The sequence below is a fragment of the Macaca mulatta genome, chromosome 14, assembly GCF_049350105.2.
Source record: "Macaca mulatta isolate MMU2019108-1 chromosome 14, T2T-MMU8v2.0, whole genome shotgun sequence".
NCBI lineage: Eukaryota > Metazoa > Chordata > Mammalia > Primates > Cercopithecidae > Macaca > Macaca mulatta.
Genome location: NC_133419.1, coordinates 108,635,431 through 108,656,501, shown reverse-complemented (window position 1 = coordinate 108,656,501; position 21,071 = coordinate 108,635,431). Strand labels below are relative to the sequence as shown.

The 21,071-nt window shown below is 42.7% G+C and overlaps 1 protein-coding gene across 5 annotated transcripts in view; it reads left to right on the top strand.

Annotated features, from left to right (window-relative positions):
- Positions 1-18,289, top strand: part of SLC35F2 (solute carrier family 35 member F2) — a 67,048-nt gene extending 48,759 nt beyond the window's left edge. For 4 of the 5 annotated variants that reach the window (XM_028832651.2, XM_015115593.3, XM_077960651.1 and 1 more), the window contains 6 exons: positions 570-697; positions 5,827-5,986; positions 7,386-7,542; positions 8,130-8,182; positions 9,751-9,905; positions 16,458-18,289. In XM_028832651.2, the coding sequence (XP_028688484.1) occupies positions 570-697; positions 5,827-5,986; positions 7,386-7,542; positions 8,130-8,182; positions 9,751-9,905; positions 16,458-16,643 (839 nt within the window). In that variant the 3' untranslated portion in view covers positions 16,644-18,289. 5 annotated transcript variants of the gene reach the window in all.
- The last annotated feature ends 2,782 nt before the right edge of the window (positions 18,290-21,071 follow it).

Genomic DNA, 21,071 nt, shown 5'->3' with positions numbered 1-21,071 from the left:
TACTTTCATTCTGGTGCTTTTATTGAACACTTGGTCTCTGATGACATTTTAACTAGGGTTTCATACTAGAAAAAAAATCTAACTCTGGTGAGCTGTTGCAGGAGTTTGGGTTATGAAGACCATAACCTTCATAACATTGGGAGGGTGCCACATTGGAAATATACAATAGCCAGGCGTGGTAGCTCACGCCTGTAATCCCAGCACTTTGGGAAGCTGAGGCAGGCAGATCGCTTGAGCTCAGGAGTTCGAGACCAGCCTGGGCAACATGGTGAGACCCCATCTCTGCTAAAAATACAAAAATAATTAGCTGGGTATGGTGGCGTACGCCTGTGGTCCCAGCTACTCAGGAGGCTGAGGTGGGAGGCTGGCTTGAACCCAGGAGGCAGAGGTTGCAGTTAGCCGAGATTGCACCACTGCACTCCAGCCTGGGCAACAGAATGAGACCCTATCTCAAAAAGAAGAAGAAGAAGAAGAAAAAAAAATTCTTGCTTCTACTCTTTTATCTTCAAATCAACATGTATGGTATCATTTGCAAATAACATGTACTGACCCAGATTTCTTTCAACCAGGCAGTGATAACCTTCTAGTAATCTTGAAAAGAAAATGGTGGAAGTACATCCTGCTGGGACTAGCAGATGTGGAAGCTAATTATATGATTGTCAGAGCCTACCAGTACACAACTCTAACCAGTGTCCAGGTAAGAGGGAGCCCTCTGAACACTTTGGATTTTATAGCTTCAAAAGGAGAACACGAAGTCATACGTGTTGACCTAATTTTATTGAAAATCTGTTCAGTTGAAGAAAACCTAAACACAAGTGGGTGCTGTTTTCTAGTAGAGCATATGCTCTAATGAGTAATGGTTCCTAGAATTAGTGAAAATGTATACAAGTTAAGCTGCCCCCAAACTGCTAATGCTATGGCAGAGCAGTTCCTACCACAGTAAGCGTAAATATTTAGTTGGCAGTTGATGCTGTGGTGTTGACATGTGTTCTGTGTTATATGCTGCTGAAACATGGCATATGAAAGTAGATATACCTTTGTTCTATAGGAAAGTTGGAGGTTTGCAAGCATAGTAGATATTCATGACAAAGGAACCATTGGAAGAAACCCATTAGACATTTTTGGGAGAGGTGGTAGCCAGAGTTAAAACTCCCATCTCTGTTTCTTTGTTAGGTTTATTCTTGCTGCATTGAAAGAAAAATATTCATTCCTACACAGAGGTTTTCGACTTTGTAAAGTTGAAGACAACTGATTTCAGTTGTCTTAATGTTAGCAAACTATGGGATGTGTCATAACATTCACTCACCATTACTAACTACAAAATGTTTTATAAATGGAGGTGAAAGTGAGATAGACTCAAATGCCAGGTTTAGATGTCACAGTTTAATAAGTTTATAACTTTTTTTTTTTCATTTTCTTAAATAATAAAAAAAAGTTTGTATCAGATGTGGGATTTGAAGTTTATAACTTTTTGATACATCCCTTTCTCACTATACAAAATACAGAGATGTTCTTACTTGACTCTAAATTTTAGGGACTGGAAAAAATTGAGATTAGACTTATTTCGCATAGAAAATATAAGGATTGTTGAGAACTCAATATATTTCCAATGTGAACCTACATTAAATGTTATTGCCAGAGTGCCTTATATTAAATACTTTGTTTTCTGTAACATTTTGCTAAGCATTGTTCTCAGCAAACCTCTTGGACTTTGACCAGTATGGGTTAAAAAGCTGATAGGAAATGATTTATTAAGACAGACACCATAGGAGGCACACAAAGAACCTAAAGTTTCGCAAAAATTAAACCTAGCAGTTACCTAGAGAATGATGCATGAGAATGAAGTTACCTAGTATCACTAATAGGAGTAAGTGTACTTTTAGCATTGGTTAATGAAGTATACATAAGTATGCAGAAATGGCATTTTCTTGTCACACCTACTTTCGTAATCTCATATACATTTTAATTACTTGATTACAATTCCCAGGAACTTTGATCTCTAATAATGATAAAAAGTTTTGAATTGGTGCAAAGCCTAAACACAGTTAAACAGAACACTTACAGTTGGATATTTGCGACTGAAGTTCGTGCCTTCTTTCAATTTCAAAGAAATTGAAAACAATTTCTTTCACGCTAGCCCCTTAGAAAAACCTAAGCATTTGGTTGCCAAAAGTCATGCACTTACAGTCCTAGTGAGGAACATATTATAAAAAAGGCATCTAACAAGGTAATGTTTTCTCCAGCAGCAGAGACGGCTGTCACAGGACTGATTCAAGCTTGTTCTCCACCTGAGTAAATCTCTGGCCTGGGTGGTCCAAAAGGATGGAAATTTGGATTAGGTGGTCTTTGAACCTTCTTTTTAAGGATTCCTTAGAAGGTTCTGTAATTACCAACAGTCATGGCATAGTTCACGTGAAGATCATGATGTGGCCTAGGTTTCTGCTCATGTCCCTTCCCACTTGACTGCCACATCAACCCATTTCCTACTCATGGCCTGCTCCTTCTCTCCTGTGCTGCTCTGTTCTTCCTAGAATGCAGTCCTTTTTGAAGCCTGCTCCCCTCATTGTCAAAGGCTAATTCAATTTTCATTTTCTCTTCTATACTCTATCGTACCTCTAATATGGTCTGACTCATTTTTATACTAACCATGTGGCAGGGTCTGTCTTAGTACCCTGCTTACTGTGACTAGACAATAATTTTTAAAAATTAAATTGATACTCTTAGAACTGAAACAATCAGAGAAGACATCCATCCCCAAGAATACTTTTTTTTTTTTTTTTTTCTGAGGAGGAGTCTTGCTCTGTCACCCAGGCTGGAGCACAATGGTATGATCTCGGCTCACTGCAGCCTCTGCCTCCCAGGTTCAAGTGATTCTCCTGCCTTATCCTCCTGAGCAGCTGGTATTACAAGCATGTGCCACCACACCTGGCTTTTTTTTTTTTCCAGATGGAGTCTCATTCTGTCGCCCTGCTGGAGTGCAGTGGGGTAATCCTGCAGCCTCGGCCTCCTGAGTAGCTGGGATTACAGGCATGCGCCACCACGCCCAGCTGATTTTTTTTTGTATTTGGAGTAGATATAAGGTTTTGCCATGTTGACCAGGCTGGTCTCAAACTCCTGACCTCAAGTGATCCTCCTGCCTTGGCCCCCATAGTGCTGGGATTACAGGCATGAGCCACCGCACCCGGCCACCAAGAATGCATTTTGAAAAGAAGGTTCACATGTCTGAAGGTGATAGATATCAGATGAGAAGTCATGGAATGTTAGAGTCAGAGGGAACCTATGTGATCATTTCATCTGATCTTTTTATTTTATATTTTGGCTTGGAGAGTGACTGGCTGGGGACCACACATCTAGCTGGTCAGTGTGGGTCTGGGGCCTGAGGTCTCTGGAGCTCTGACCATGACATAGGCAGCTCCCTCATTGCCCAACAAAAATTGTTAAAAACAGAGCAAATTTAAGTTTGATTTTAAGACACAAGGATAAGGGAATCTTCTGTGGTAGTTCTTAGAATGTCTTTTTCTACTTTTTTTTGTTTAAGGAATGTAGTTGAGATTTTGTTAAGCCATATGGCTGGATTCTGCTGGTGTCTTCAGGGACAGGGTATTATCATTTGCATCGTTTAATGTTTTGTTATTCAGGCAGGCTCAATAAAGCACTTAGGAGATTAGAGTTCTGCAGCTGGAATAAATAACAAGGCAAGATGCCATTCCTACACATGATGCGTTGGACTCCACTGATGCTACTGCAGTGAAAGGCAATCAGTAAACAACTGTGGACAGGATTGAATGGGCTGCTGGAGATTAGGGGCCTGTCTTGTTCAAGACTAACCAGATACGGAGAGAATCAGGCACAAGGTTTGAAACAACAGGGTGAGCAATAAAACAGCAGTTTCAGGAATATTATTGGTATAAGGAATATATTTCTTCCTTGAAAGAAATACATTGGAATTCATCAAGAATCTCTTGAATATATTTTATCCTTGAATGCACATTAAATTTGTGAATTTAAGAATTGAACGAATTCACTCTCTTATCTTTTATCTTGCAAACAACTTTGGGCCTGCTATAATTTTGGCATGCTTAATCCCTCTGCCTTCCAGATGAGCAATATCAGGTGTATAGCTAGTGTTTTCTGGACCTGTTGTCAACAGGTGATGGAGAAGCACGTGAGGAGGATGAGCAAGAATATTTGCCGTGAGCTCGAGTGTGTCTCACGTGGTGGGGTTGGACGCTTTGTCAGGGAGATGGTGTCTGTTCTCTCGTAGTAACTGGTGCTTCTTTGTAGCACTTAGCCCAATTCTAGTGAAATATCTGGTGTGATTGTTTATTCCATGTCCTTTCTAGCTTTGTGTGCTCCTGAGGGCACAGCTTGCTCTGTCCTGTTCACCTCTATTTCTAGCTGCTTTCACAGTGTCTCACACATGCAAGGTGTTTAGCAAATATTTGTTGGCTGAGTAAATGGTTGCATGTAGGAAGGAATGTTTGTCTACCGAACTTAAAGATACACACAGGGCCAGGCATGGTGGCTCACGCCCGTAATCCCAGCACTTTGGGAGGCCGAGGCAGGCAGATCACCTGAGGTCAGGAGTTCGAGACCAGCCTTGCCAACATGACGAAACCCCATCTCTACTAAAAAATACAAAAATTAGCTAGGCGTGGTGGCAGATGGCTGTAATCCCAGCTCCTCAGGAGGCTGAGGCAGGAAGAATTGCTTGAACCCAGGAGGTGGAGGTTGCAGTGAGTAGAGATTGTGCCACTGCACCCCTCCTGGGTGACAGAGCAAGACTCCATCTCAAAAAAATAAAATAATAAAATAATAAAATAAAATAAAATGACATAAAATAAAAAAATAAAATAAAGATATACACAGGTGGGAGCTTAGAGGTAAAGAGCACAGGCCCTCAGCAGAAGTCTTGTGTTCAGCAACTGACTCTTCCATTGTATTTTATTATTTTATTTATTCATTTATTTTGAGACAGGGTCTCTCTCTGTATTGTCCAGGCTGGAGTGCAGTGGCACCATCACAGCTCACTGCAGCCTTGAACTCCCAGGCTCAAGTGATCCTCTCACCTTAGCCTCCCAAGTAGCTGGGACTACAGGCGTGCACCACCACACCCAACTACTTTTTTTTTTTTTTGAGACAGAGTCTCGCTGTGTCGCCCAGGCTGGAGTGCAGTGGCCGGATCTCAGCTCACTGCAAGCTCTGCCTCCCGGGTTTTTACGCCATTCTCTTGCCTCAGCCTCCCGAGTAGCCGGGACTACAGGCGCCCGCCACCTCGCCCGGCTAGTTTTTTGTATTTTTTAGTAGAGACGGGGTTTCACCGTGTTAGCCAGGATGGTCTCGAACTCCTGACCTCGTGATCCGCCCGTCTCGGCCTCCCAAAGTGCTGGGATTACAGGCTTGAGCCACCGCGCCCGGCTATTTTTTTTTTTTTTTTTGTACAGACAGCATTTCACCATGTTGCCCAGGCTGATCTCGAACTCCTGGGCTCAAGCAATCTGCCCGCCACAGCCTGCCAAAGTGCTAAGATTACAGGCCTGAGCCACTGTGCCCAGCTGTCATCCCATTTTTAACTATGACAACTCATTTCACCTCTTTGTACCTTCATTTTCTCATGTATAAAATTGGATTGTAATTTCAGTCTCATAGAGTTGTTGTGAGGATTACATGAGTGAATTCAGGTAAAGTTCTTAGTATAGGGCTGGCAATAATAAATGCTCAATAAATACTGACTCCTATTATAAATACTGACTCCTATTATTTCTTAATTACTCATCTTTTAGCTAATGAGAGATATGTTTTAAACTGTTGATTCTTTCCATGCAGCTTTTGGATTGCTTTGGGATTCCTGTGTTGATGGCTCTGTCGTGGTTTATTCTTTATGCAAGATACAGAGTGATCCACTTCGTTGCTGTGGCTGTCTGTCTGTTGGGTGTAGGAACCATGGTTGGTGCAGACATACTAGCAGGGAGGGAAGACAATTCAGGTAAGATAGTGTCACATGTTTGTGCTTCAGTCACAGAATTTTATGTTTTCACTTTTATTCTGCAAACTATATCTTTTTATAGTAAAAAGCAGAAAATACATTTCTGGTTAACTACATTTGAAATTATATTTTTAGATTTACTTGTATCTGGTATTTTGTAACTACCTCCACAAAACAATCTGTATGTTCCTACCAGCCTATAGTTTTTCTTCCTTTTTGTTACATTAAATAGTTTTGTTTGTCTCTTGAGAGCAAAGTTTCTTTATATATTTGCAATAATCTTTTGTCTCATACATTTAAGATTGGTTACTGGAAAACCTACTGTCGATTCTTTTTTTCTTTTTTTATTTAATCAACAAAGAAACTTGTTCACTGGAGTATTTCTTTTTAAGTCACTGTGTAGGTGAGAACACTTTGCCTCACTTTGTGTTGAATTCAGTTGATAGTATAAAATGTAATTAAGGTCTATGAATTCATCCAAGCTTCAAGTGAGTTAAATGTCTCCTTGGATTGAGAGAGAAAATTACAGTTGATACTATAAAATCTAATTAAGGTCTATGATTCACCCAATCTGCAAGTGAGTTAAGTGTCTCCTTGGATTAAGAGGGAAAATTACTTTGAAAGCAGGTTCCCATTTTTCAAATTGACCTACCTCTTCAGTGAACTCCATTAATTTGTCATGTCATAGAATCATTTTCTGAGGCCTTACATTATGATATATACCATCAATTTCTAGCCTGTTAGACTTCCGAGGAGTTACATTATGAAAAATCACAGCAGAATTGAACCAGAAAGTGACAAGAGTAAGAGACTTTAAACTTCTAGTAACCAGGTTGGGTGCGGTGGCTCACACCTGTAATCCCAGCGTTTTGGAAGGCCAAAGTGGGTAGACCACCTGAGGTCAGGAGTTCGAGACCAGCCTGGCCAACATGGTGAACCCTCCGTCTCTACCAAAAATACAAAAATTAGGCCAGGCACAGTCACTCACACCTGTAATCCCAGTACTTTGGGAGGCCAAGGTGAGCGGATCACTTGAGTTCAGGAGTTCAAGACCAGTACAAATACAAAAATTAGCCAGGCCTGATGGAGGGTGCCTGTAATCCCAGCTATGCGGGAGGCTGAGGCAGGAGAATCACTTGAACCCGGAGGTGTAGGTTGCAGTGAGCCGAGATTGAGCCACTGCACTCTACACTCCAGCCTGAGCAACAGAGCAAGACTCTGTCTCAAACACATGCGCGCACGCACACACACACACACTCTCACACATAAACTTCTAGTGACCAGTTTCTTCTTCTTTAGCATCATTTAAATGAACACGAGTCAGATGACCGCTTGGAGGCACGCCGTAGAGGTTCACCTGTTGACAGTGTTTTGCTTTTTGTGGCTTGTCTTACTGCAGGGAGTGATGTATTGATTGGCGACATCTTGGTCCTTCTTGGGGCTTCCCTCTATGCCATTTCGAACGTTTGTGAGGAATACATCGTGAAGAAGCTGAGCAGACAGGAATTTTTAGGAATGGTGGGCCTGTTTGGAACAATTATCAGTGGTATACAGCTGTAAGATTCTACAATCTTTTTCTAAAAACAAAATAAGCAAATATATTATAGATGATAACTACTAATATTCATTATTTATTTGGCCCAAATTCACATTTGAAATTAGTATTAGGTGGATGCAAGAGTAATTGTGTTTTGCCATTACCTAATAACTTGCTGAGTGTCTATTAGAGGATTGTTAAAATATCAAGAATTACTTCCTGTTTTCTTAAACATGTGTGTTGCTTAGGATTCCTGATTAGCATGTAGTAGAGGCATTTACCAGTAAGGAGTTTTCTCTTTTAGTTATTTCCAGAAAATATTAACACATTAACTTCCTAAGCTTATTCAAAAACAAAGTATAATACCACATTTTTCTCCTATACTTGACTATTATTGCAGAGCACCTGTAAGGGAGTCAAACATATCTTTATGGGCTCCTTTGGTTTTATTGTCATTTTTATTGAAGATAGTTATTTTTATATTCTAAGACAAATTCAAAAGTCCGTGTAATTCCGCACTTTAGCTGAAGTATAGTGACTAAAATGCTTATAAAATAGTGAACATTAGTATGTGGACCTCTCTGTGACCTCTTGTTTTAATCTTAGATTGATTGTGGAATATAAGGATATCGCCAGCATTCACTGGGACTGGAAAATTGGTATGTAAAGAAAGAAAGCCTTTTAGTCAGCATTCTTTCCTTTAACTAACACATGAACATCTAGAGGATTATATTGTGCTTTATTTTAATATTTAGACACCTTTGTAAAATCCCAGAGTGATGTAATACATATCAGCTACAGTGGTTTACATTGAGTTTTCTCTGAAAATTGGTAGATAAACTTCCATAAAAGTTAATTCTTAATCTTTACCTGCAGGAATAGCCTTTGGTTACTAGGGATCCTGAACAAGACTGGAGATTGAACTTTGGTCAAACCAACTTCCAAGTAGATCTATATCTCGGGTCCTCAAATTTCTTGCGAAGGTTATCTGCTTGATATAATTTGTGAAGCATTAACCTGAATCGTCAGTGGTGTGAAATCTCCCTCACCTCCCATTGCTCCTGTCATCTGAATAATCCTAGGCATCTGCATAAATAAATAAAGGAAAACAAAATGGTGATGGGACAGTCAGAAAAGATTTGAACCTGGTTTAGCGATGGGGTGGGGAGAAGTTAAATAGTACATAGATGTCATTGAAGATTGTCTACCATGCTTGATAATTTAATTCAATTAAATAACTTAGATTGCAGGCTGGGCGGGGTGGCCCACACCTGTAATCCCAGCACTTTGGGAGGCCAAGATGGGCGGGTCACCTGAGGTCAGGAGTTCGAGACCAGCCTGGCCAACATGGAGAACCCCGTCTCTACTAAAAATACAAAAAAAAAAAAAAAAATTAGCCGAGCATGGTGGCGGGCGCCTGTACTCTCAGCTACCCGGGAGGCTGAGGCAGGAGAATCACTTCAACCTGGGAGGCAGAGGTTGCAGTGTGCTGAGATTGCGCCACTGCACTCCAGCCTGGGCAACAGTGCGAGACTCCGTCTCGAAAAAAATAAAAAAAACTTAGATTGCCAGAAAGTGTGTGTGTGTGTGTGCGCGTGTGTGCGTGCGTGCTGTGTATGGGATGAGATTAAAGAAGTGGTTGCAAAGCAGAGATAATTGCTAATGTAGTCAACATCCACATGGCAAGCACTGTCCTAAAGAGGATAATTATGTTGCGCTGCCTTGGAGCACTTAATTTAATGAGATGAACAAAATACAATGGACCTAATAACTGTCTTTGATGTCTTTAAAGATACTTTATTCTGAATCCAGTTATATGAATCATGTCCAACCAAACAAAAGCAAAGAAAAGATAATGATTTTTCTTGACACGAGATGTTGATTCTACCTTTACTGGCCTTTTATCACAAACATCACTGCGTCCTGGCAGGGTGCATAGCAAGGGGTGATAAGAGCAATGGACTCAGTCACACCATAAGCAGGATTTTCTGACCTTGATCATCCAATACCTTGTTGGATTTTTGAGGTCCTTTATCTACATCACAACTTGCTATTAATATTCTTTTTTCCAGAGAGCTTTGTGGTCTCATTTGCAATGCTGTTAACAAGGGGCTTTGTAGATAATATGCTAAAGGATTAGGGAGTTTTATATGGCAGCCAAGCCTCAAACTCCTTTGTCTTATGATTTCTTGTGCTAATATTAGATATTCCATGTTTTTTTCCACAGCCCTGCTGTTTGTGGCATTTGCCCTGTGTATGTTTTGCCTTTATAGCTTCATGCCATTGGTGATTAAAGTCACAAGTGCCACTTCCGTCAACCTAGGCATCCTGACAGCAGACCTCTACAGCCTTTTCGTTGGACTCTTTCTGTTTGGCTATAAGGTAAACAAATAGAGCATGTTCAAATAAGAATACTTGCTTGGATCCAAAAAACGTAGCAGGTTTCTTCAAGACTCGATCAAAAAATAAAACCTTCTCATCCTCTTGGCAAGAATTTTGTTAGTCAGGCCTCCCTTTACTACTACTGAATTAGAAAATGGGTTCACATAAGAATTGCCCTTCTAGGGTTATTCTAAAGAGTGAAATACGGCCGGGCGCGGTGGCTCACGCCTGTAATCCTGGCACTTTGGGAGGCCAAGGTGGGCGGATCACGAGGTCAAGAGATCGACACCATCCTGGCTAACACGGTGAAACCCCGTCTCTACTAAAAATACAAAAAATCAGCCGGGCATGGTGGCGGGCGCCTGTAGTCCCAGCTACTCCGGAGGCTGAGGCAGGAGAATGGCGTGAACCCGGGAGGCGGAGCTTGCAGTGAGCCGAGGTCGCACCACTGCACTTCAGCCTGGGTGACAGAGCGAGACTCCGTCTCAGAAAAAAAAAAAAAAAAGTGAAATACATGGATTTCATCTTCGATGGTATGGCCCAGGGCACTAGCTTATGGAATTGTTGACGCATGTTGCCGGGTGATAAACAAGCTGACCCAGAGCCGCTATTGACCTTGAGGGACAGCGTAACTTAGTCTGAGCACTAGGAACTTTTCCGTTCATTCCTTTTGCCCTGGTACACAGACAAAAAGTCTGGAGTACCTGCTGGAAAGGAAAGAGAGATGGCCAGCTTATCATGCATGCATAATTGGGATGGTTCTGTCTTTGATAGTAATTTTATATCTTAAAGGTAATTCAGTCCATTGGTTTTTCAGACTTTTTCTATCCACATCATCACAGCCTTTACAAGCGTAACCTGCTGCCATCAGCAGTGGGTCCTATTACATGCACTAATTCTCAAGGCAGGTGGGGTGGAAGGGAATATATCAGTATCTCCAGGGGAAGCAAGAGAGCAAATATGAAGTTTGAAAAAATAACATCCTCAGAGAGCCTGATACACCTTTCCTTGAGAACTGATTGAGCCATTCATTTTATTTTATTTTATTATTTAATTAAATTAATTAATTTGTTTATTTGAGATGGAGTCTCACTCTATTGCCCAGGCTGGAGTGCAGTGGTGTGATCTCGGCTCACTGCAACCTCTGCCTCCCGGGTTCAAGCAATTCTCCTGCCTCAGCCTCCTGAGTAGCTGGGATTACAGGCACCCTCCATCATGCCCAGCTAGTTTTTGTATTTTCCTAGAGATGGAGTTTCACCATGTTGGCCAGGCTGGTCTTGAACTCCTGACCTCAGGTGATCTGCCCACCTCAGCTTCCCTAAGTGCTAGGATTATAGGCGTGAGCCATAATACCTGGTGGAGCCATTTATTTTAGACACGGAGGAACAAAGGCCCGGGGAGGTGATGTGCAGCTCAGTGACTTACCCTTAGTCAGCAGCTGGTTAGTGGTAAAGCCACTACTAAGTCTTAGTTGTCAGTCTTCTATCAGTCCAGGCTTCTTGCCACTGCACTTTCCACCTTAATTTCATTATTAAGATGAGAATCTCAAGCTTATGATTGCATCATGTTAAAGTCTCATAATCAGAGAGAACCAAGTATATAGATTTTTTTTTTCAACTTCACAGCTACTTGGAAAATTCCTAGGGCAGCAGGTTAGCAGTTCTCATCTTTTTTTTTCTTAGATCCAGGGCTTGCTGATCATTCTTTTTAAAATCTTAAGCCCCTTTTAAATGCTTAAAAATTCAGAACCCCAGTCATTTATACCTATTATTTACCATATTATAAATGAAAACGGATAAATTAAAAAATACTTATTAATTCATTAAGAAAATAATAAATTCATCATGTTAACATTTTTATGAAAGATTGTATTTTTCAAAATAAAAAAATAGAAGAATGTCATTGATTTATATTTTAAAAATCTCTTTACTGTGTGGCTTACTAGAAAACACCTGGATTCTCACCTCTGCCTCTTCCTTCTGCCTTGTCATATCACATGTCATATAGCTTCTAGAACATTTCATTGTGCATCTGCAAGATGATGAAAGTGAAAAGGGCATATAGCATTTTAGTATTATGGTAATAATAGTTTTGAGGGCCAGGCGTGATGGCTTACGCCTATAATCCCAGCACTTTGGGAGGCTGAGGTGGGTGAATCACCTGAGGTCAAGAGTTCGAGACTAGCCATGGTCAACATGGAAACCCCCTCTCCACTAAAAGTACAAAAACTAGCAGGGCGTGGTGGCCCATGCCTGTAATCCCAGGTACTCGGGAGGCTGAGGCAGGAGAATCGCTTGAACCTGGGAGACAGAGGTTGCAGTGAGCCGAGATTGCACCATTGCACTCCAGCCTGGGTGGGTAACAAGAGCAAAACTCTGTCTCAAAAAAAAAAAAAAAAAAAAAGTAATAATAGCTTTGACTGTATAGATTCCTCCCCAGCGTTTTAGGTTTTAGGATTTTGGATTATACTTTGAGAACCCCTGCTTTAGAAATATCTCTTTTCAGCCTGGACAACATGGCAAAACCCATCTCTACAAAAAAAAAAAAAAAAAAAAAAACAAAAATAATTAGCCAGACATGGTAGTGTGTACCTGGTGTCCCAGCCACTGGAGAGAGAGGCTGAAGTGGGAGGATCACTTGGGCCCAGGGAGGTTGAGGCTGCAGTGAGTCGTCATCTGACAACACCACTGCACTCCAGCCTGGCTGACAGAGCGAGACCTGTCTTCTCCCAGCATGCCTTCAGTAAAGGATTATTGACCTGCTTCCTATCTTCCTGACAGTCATTTGAGCAGACAGTTAGGATGCTGGCCATTACCTGATAATTTTAGTTTCAGTAGAGGCTATCAACTATATTTCTTTGTCCTTGTAAAATTTTTTATCCAGACAAATCCTTATTTATGCTATTCCCAGAAGTCAACCATGAACTCACAACACTTAACTGAATTATTGCTACATTAAGCTCAGTGGATTCTCAGAAATTTCTACTTAAGGAATGTAAACCTTTTTGCATTGCAAGGTTACATGTCAAGGAACCAGCTGTTATCTTTGCAGACTTGCTGGTTAAGGTATTCCTGAACTAAGACTGAAGGAATGTTTATAGCTTTATAGCTTATTGGTACCATCATTTAAAAAAAGCCAGGCCGGGCACGGTGGCTCACGCCTGTAATCCCAACACTTTGGGAGGCTGAGGTGGGTGGATGACGAGGTCAGGAGATCGAGACCATCTTGGCTAACATGATGAAACCCTGTCTCTACTAAAAATACAAAAAATTAGCCAGGCGTGGTGGCACATACCTGTAATCCAGCTGCTCAGGAGGCTGAGGCAGGAGAATGGCGTGAACCCAGGAGGCAGAGCTTGCAGTGAGCCAAGATCACGCCACTGCACTCCAGCCTGGGCAACAGAGCAAGACTCTGTCTCAAAAAAAAAAAAAAAAAAAAAGCCAAAGTGTGCTGGGCATAGTGGGTCACACCTGCACTTTGGGAGGCCAAGGCGAGTGGAGCATGAGGTCAGGAGATTGAGACCATCCTGGCCAACATGGTGAAACCCCATCTCTACTAAAAATACAAAAATTAGCTGGGCGTGGTGGCACGCATCTGTAGTCCCAGCAGGAGAATTGCTTGAACCTGGGAGGTGGAGGTTGCAGTGAGCCGAGATCATGCCATTGCACTCCAGCCTGGGCGACAGGGTGAGACTCCATCTTAAAAAAAATAAAAAAAGTAAGATAAATAAATAAAGTCAAAGTGAATCAGAGAAGTCATCATGATGGGCCCAGATTTTTTTTCTGAGAGCCAAATTGTCATGGACTACAATGTCAGCCTTGTTTTTCTGTGATGCTGTGGCTGCATTTCATCTGGCCACCACTAGGAGTGCTGGTGTTTCTATATAGCAGTTGCAGGCCAGTTGGTGGCTGGCTATAGCTTCAACTGCTTTTAACTTTAAAATGAAAAAATCCCTTTCTTATGTCATTTTTTGGCCACATAACTTTACTATTCCCAGAATCGGAGCATGCAGTTGATAAATTCCTTTCCAGTTATTTTGTGTTCCTTTGTCCCTGAATGTCTAATAGTTCATTCTTAGATCAGATTTTTACTATTTTTGGTCAAATGTTATTTCAAGACTTACAGAGCAAAGAGCAGGTCTTCTGAAATCTTCAGAATAAATTACAGAGGTAGAAAAAACTCAGAGCATAATGAAGTCACCTAGCACTTTAGAAGCAGTTTTTTTGTTTTGTTTGTGATAGAGTCTCGCTCTGTCACCCAGGCTGGAGTACAGTGGTGTGATCTCAGCTCACTGCAACCCCTGCATTCTGGGTTCAAGTGATTCTTGTGCTTCAGCCTCTCGAGTAGCTAGGATTACAGGCACCTGCTACCAAACCCGGCTAATTTGTGTATTTTTAGTAGAGACGGGGTTTCACCATGTTGGCCAGGCTGGTCTTGAACTCCTGACCTCAGGTGATCCACTCGCCTTGGCCTCCCAGAGTGCTGGGACTACAGGGCATGAGCCACTGAGCCTGGCCAAGTAGTTTTTAAAGGCAGATTGTAAGCTTAATATACTACAAGGTTTAAAAACTGTGTCTAACTTTGGCTCTAATTTTTTGAAGCAGACAGTTGAAAAAGAGGCTCAGAATTTTTTACACTCATCCATGTCAGACCTTAAGCACTCTGCCTCTCCTGAAATTGATCTTGAGTGAATATTTGCTGAATAAAGTAACTGCAAGAAACTTCCTGCATAGATCCAGACACACAGAATTTTACAAGACAAAAAAGTAAGCACCTCTAATTCAGGAGACTTACTCAATCTCTTTATTAGTCTCTCCATGCTAATAAAAGTGACTCAATTTAATCACCTGCCTTCTTAAGAGAGACATAGTGGTTTTTCTTCTGAACATTTTAAAAGCCACCAAACCAAATATAACAGATTTTGAACAAGTTATATAGGTTTTTTCACAGGTAACAGTGAACACTTTATGGGACAGCATGATTACCTTTCAAAATACCAACTTCAGGCTGGGCGCAAGTGGCTCACACCTGTAATCCCAACACTTTGGGAGACCGAGGTGGGTGGGTCACTTTAGTTCTGGAGTTTGAGACCAGCCTGGCCAACATGGTGAAACCCCGTCTCTACCAAAAATACAAAAATTATCCAGGCATGGCTGTGCGTGCTTGTAGTCCCAGCTACTCTGGAGGGTGAGGCAGAAGAATCGCTTGAACCCAGGAGACAGAGGTTGTAGTGAGCCGAGATTGCGCCATTGCACTCCAGCCTGGGAGACAGAGTGAGACTCTGTCTAAAAAAGAAAAAAAGAAAACAATACAGACTGATTTCTTTAACACTTCAACTTTTGTATGAATTTTCAGCTGAAATAAGAGGAAATATACAAAGTTCTTAATAGGATTTATTTAGACTTTTGGGGTATATCATTTTTCCATATATATACCCAATGAATTCGTGTTCTGTCCTCACTGCATTTTGCCCTGGGTGGTGGTTTTCAGTCTTAGGAAGGGGAAAGTTGGGGAAGGTCACCAAAAACTCCATCCATAGTTGTAAAATGTCTGTCACAGACATTATAAAATGTCACAGGCTCTCTGTTCCCTATGATTGTCCTCACTGGACCTTACACCAGTCGCCTTTTTGGGCTTCGGATTCTTCTGGTATCTTAGGCTCTTTCTAGCTCTAAAATTCTGAATCTGCTCAGTGTACCATAAATTTTACTATGTAATACTTGCCTACAGAGACAAGATAATGTATTACATTTTAGCAAAATGAATTTCATTGAATAGCACACATTGAGAGGCTGTAGAGCAGATGCCACTTCTGTACTTCCACATTTCATCATAGTCTTATGTTCCTCTGTTTCATACCAATATTGTAGGCTGTGTCTAGGGTCTGAACGGGGCTCTCTGTGGTATCCATGATGACCTTTTATTTTCTCCACTAAGTGGGATTATGTGCAGAGTGGGGTGTAGCTGGATTATGACAGAGAAAAGCAAAGATCCATTTCTCCTAAAGATCCAAGGATCCAGGTGGCTTATGTGCCGGGTGCTGTTGGCAGAGTCCCATCATTCAGCAGCATACAAAGGAAGGTTTTGTGCATTAGCATCTCCTTAGGCAACTTTCAGAAACAAGATCATGAGGCCAGGCATGGTGGCTCATGCCTGTAATCCCCCACACTTTGGGAGCCTGAGGCGGGCGGATTGCTTGAGCTCAGGTGTTCGAGACCAGCCTGGGCAACATGGAAAAACCCCGTCTCTACAGAAAACACAAAAATTGGCCAGGTGTGGTGGTGAGTGCCTGTGGTCTCAGCTACTCTGGAGGTTGAGGCGGGAGGATCACTGGAGCCTGGGAGGCAGAGGTTGCAGTGAGTCGAGATTGCGTCACTGCACTCCATCCAGCCTGGGCCACAGAGTGAGACCCTGTCTTAAAAAAACAAAAAGAAAAAGAAAAAGAAAAGAAAAAGATTATGAGAAGGTAATCCTCAAAGCACAGTTGGCAAAAGCCAGCAGCAAAGATGTGTATGTGAGGGGCACAATTCACTGCCTGTTCTTCTCTTCTAGTTTTCAGGACTCTACATCCTGTCCTTCACCGTCATCATGGTGGGGTTTATCCTGTACTGCTCCACCCCAACTCGCACGGCCGAGCCGGCTGAAAGCAGTGTGCCTCCGGTCACCAGCATTGGGATTGACAACCTGGGGATGAAGCTGGAGGAGAACCTCCAGGAGACCCACTCTGCTGTCTTGTAGCTGGAGAAGACGGCGCACCCATCCCCCACCAGGATAAAGCAGAGCCTGCTGCTTGCTGAAGGGACACTTGGGGAAAAATAGCAGACTCAGAGTGGACACTCTACAACCCTGGGTTGGATCCAGTGGTTAGGTTTTAGAGAGGAACACCAAACAAAGTTCAAAAGTAGAAATACCAAACTAGAGCAGAAACCAAGCTAAGAGTGTGTTTCTGTGTTTGAGGACCAATACCTGTTCGTGTCAGGGAGATGAGGTGCGGACCCCACACCGGGGTCTCAGAGGCACCAGTGGGAAAGCAGGACTGGGGAGAGATCCAGGAGTGAGCCAGCCTCAAGCCAGGGCGGGAAAGCAGGCTGTCCAGGCTGGGCTTGGTGGTCAGGAACAGGGGCAGCTCACGGTGGCTCTGGAGTACGTTTCCTCTGTCAGAGGCTTCGAGGTTTTTTTTGTTTTTTGTTTTTGTTTTTTGTTTTTTTTTTGCTGGGGCAGTTATTGTCCACAGGCCTTTGGGTACAGATGAGGCCTTGGGGCTGACTGCATGTGGCAGAAAACGGGTGGGTCAGCCCTTGTAAACTCCTGAGCTATAAGTGTGAGTACTGTACGAGCATTAAACTGGAGTGCAGTAAACCTAGGAACCCTCCCACAATTGGTTTTTTATTTGTTTGTTTGAGAGACAGAGTCTAGAGTGCAGTGGCACAATCTCAGCTCACTGTAACCTCTGCCTCCTGGGCTCAAGTGTGAGTAGCTGGGATTACGAGCATGTGGCCCCACGCCCAGCTAAGTTTTGTATTTTTCAGTAGACATGGGGTTTCACCATGTTGCCCAGGCTGGTCTTGACCTCCTTACCTCAAGTGATCCGCCTGCCCCGACCTCCCAAAGTGCTGGGATTACAGGCATGAGCCACCATGCTCGGCCTGTTTTGTTTGATTTTATAGAGAGGTGGGGTGTCGCCATGTTGCCCAGGCTAGTCTCAAATTCCTGAGCTAAAGCGATCTGCCCACCTCGGCCTCCCAAAGTGCTAGGATTACAGATGTGAGCCACTGTGCCTGGCCTATTTGTTTGTTTGTTTAAAACATTTCTCCATCACTCATTCCAGGTCCCAGAGCAAACTCTCTCTGCTCTCAGAGCCTGTGACACTGGATATGTGTTCCACAGTTTCAGTCCCAGGTCATACTCTCCAACATTTTTCAGAGCTCCATATATTTGTAGATGCCATCCTTTCTAAAAACTTCTCACGACCTCCTGGAATATTCCTATTGATCTCATTTTATTTAGCATTAGCTCAAGAAACTAAGTCTTAGTGCACATTATCACAACAAAGAAAAAGCTTTGTTTTTATAACTGGTAAAAACAAGAAAAGATTATCATCAAAATATAAATGAAAATATAAAATTAATCATTTCTCTCCGAAGAGTATGCCCGGGAGCCTCCAGTTGTTAAAAGAGGATACTATTACTACTTCTTACCAAAAATTTGTAATGCCTTGTGATTTTTATACTTCAATACAAAGTGTTAATATGTATCATCAGTATAATAACCAACAAAATGCCACTTTAAGAAAACTGTTATGTAAATTTTTTTGTAACAATGTAAGAAAGAAATGGGGAGTAAGTGTTCACATCATTAAAAGGCTTTGAATTCATGGAAATAAATCAACTGTGTGGTTTCTTTGATTAACCAGTTCCCCTTGTGGACTTTTTTTTTTTCCAGTAAAACCTTCCTTTAAAACCCTTGTGGATTTTTTTTTTTTGAGACAGTCTCGCTGTGTCGCCTAGGCTAGAGTGCAATGGTGCCATCTCGACTCACTGCAACCTCTGCCTCCTGGGTTCTGCAGTTCTCCTACCGGGACCTTAGGCACGCGCCACCACGCCTAGCTAATTTTTATATTTTTAGTAGAGATGGGGTATCACCGTGTTGTCCAGGCTGGTCTCGAACTGACCTCAAGTGATCCACCCACCTCAGTCTCCCAAAGTGCTGGGATTACAGGCATGAGCCACCACGCCCGTCCCCCTTGTGGATTTTGAATGACTTCATATATTCAATATTTCTTCATACTCAATTTTTCAGATTCATATCCTCTGTGGGGTGAGGCAAGCCTGTCTATTTGGGGACTATGCTGGGATTCAAGGGAATTCAGAGCAAGCCCACCGATCATTTGCAGGAATAAATGTTTTCCACTTCTGAATTACCACAATGAGTTTTTTACTTTTTTGAGTGAAGTAACCTTTCATTTCTGCAACCAATTGAAACTGCCTTTTCAATTGATATTTAGTTTTCACTCCCTAACATTAACAACTATGAGAGTGGGAAGGGTTATGTTAAAATGTTTGGCTCTTTTGGGAAGACTTTCAGTTTGATTAGCACACTGATGGTTTATTTTTAAATTTGTGCTATTTTGCTCATTGTTTCATTTTATTTACACCAGTGACAGCTGCAGTCAGAACTACAGTTGCTGATCCTCCAAGATTGCTGTTTGGTGAGCAGGGTCATTCACAAAGTCTTTGGTTACATATTTGGGTGTTTAGGATACATACACACCATGATGGACTTTAGAAAAAGGAGGTAGGCCAGGTACAGTGGCCCAAGCCTGTAATCCTAGCACTGTTAGGGGCAGGTGTTTGTTCATAGAGCTCCCAAGATGGTGGTGGGCCACTCGCAAGATGGCGCGGGCCACTCCCAAGATGGTGGCAAGACTTTTGTTCTCTCAGCTGGGGTTCTTGGCCTCACGGATTCCAAGGAATGGAACCTTGGGCCATGCGCTGAGTGTTATAGCTCTATTAGAAGCTGTGGGTCTAGTGTTCAGCTTGATTAGGACGAATCTGGGCACTTGGCCCTGCAGGAACAGTGGCGAGCCTTTAGTCCCATTGGAGCGGCAAAGGGCGCCTCGCTGGATCAGGAGCATAGCGGACACCCTGCCGGATCCGGAGGGGTTGAAGTCAATGGCGGGTCTGCAATGGCGGCAAACAGCAGTAATGGACGGCTGGGCTTGAGCCATAACAAACACGGACCAGAAGAATGCGCAGTTGCAAGATTTAAGAGTGAAAACAGAGCTCCCATACAATGGGAGGGGACCCAAAGGGGGTTGCCTGATGCGGCTCAAATGCCTGGGTTTATATCCCGATCATTGTCCCCTCCTCGTGCTCTTAGGCGATATATGATTTGACTATTTATTTATCTCCTGCTTTTAGCCTAATTTGTATTTTAGTGAGCCCTCTTTACTACCTGATTGGTCGGGTGTGAGCTGAGTTACTAGCCCTGTGTTTAAAGGTGGGTGAGGTCACCTTCCCCAACTAGACTTAGGAATTCCTAGCCTAGGAAATCCAGCTAGTCCTGTCTCCCAGCACTTTGGGAAGCTCAGGCAGGCAGATTACTTGAGGCCATGAGTTGGAGACCAGCTGGGTTAATTAACATGGTGAAACCCTGTCTCTAAAAAACACAAAAATTAGCTGGGTATGGTGGCATGTACCTGTGGTCCCATCTACTCAGGAGGCCGAGGCTGGAGGATCACTTGACCTTGGGAGGTTGAGGCCCCAATGAGCCAAGATCATACCACTGCACTCCAGCCTGGGCAATAGACCTTGTATCAGAAAAAAAAAAAAAAAAAAAAAAAAAGAAGAAAAAGGAGGTAGCTTTTTTTTTTTTTTTTTGAGACGGAGTCTTGCTCTGTCGCCCAGGCTGGGGTGCAGTGGCCGGATCTCAACTCACTGCAAGCTCCGCCTCCCGGGTTTACGCCATTCTCCTGCCTCAGCCTCCCGAGTAGCTGGGACTACAGGCGCCCGCCACCTTGCCCGGCTAGTTTTTTGTATTTTTTAGTAGAGATGGGGTTTCACCGTGTTAGCCAGGATGGTCTCGATCTCCTGACCTCGTGATCCACCCGTCTCGGCCTCCCAAAGTGCTGGGATTACAGGCTTGAGCCACTGCGCCCGGCCTGGAGGTAGCTTTTTTTGAACCCTAGGAAATAATCCAAATCTCAACTTATCTCTGTTAACTTTTTTTTTTTTTGAGATGGAGTCTCACTATGTTGCCCAGCCTGGGATGCACTGTCCCAATCTTGGCTTACTGCAACCTCCGCCTCCCGGGTTCAAGCAATTCTCCTGCCCCTGCCTCCCAAGTAGCTGAGACTACTGGCATGCACCACCACGTCCTGCTAAGTTTTGTATTTTTAGTAGAGACGGGGGTTTACAATATTGGTCAGGCTGGTCTCGAACTCCTGACCTCGTGATCTGCCTGCCTCGGCCTCCCAAAGTGCTGGGATTACAGGTGTGAGTCACCATGCCTGGCCATCTCTGTTAACTTTTAGAGATATACTTTGTTTACATATTCAAAAACATAAAATTAAACATTTTTAGAGAATGATCTTTGATGTATGTATTATACCAGAAAAGACACCACCATAAAGGTTAATATTTTAACATAATTGAGTTACCTCACTTG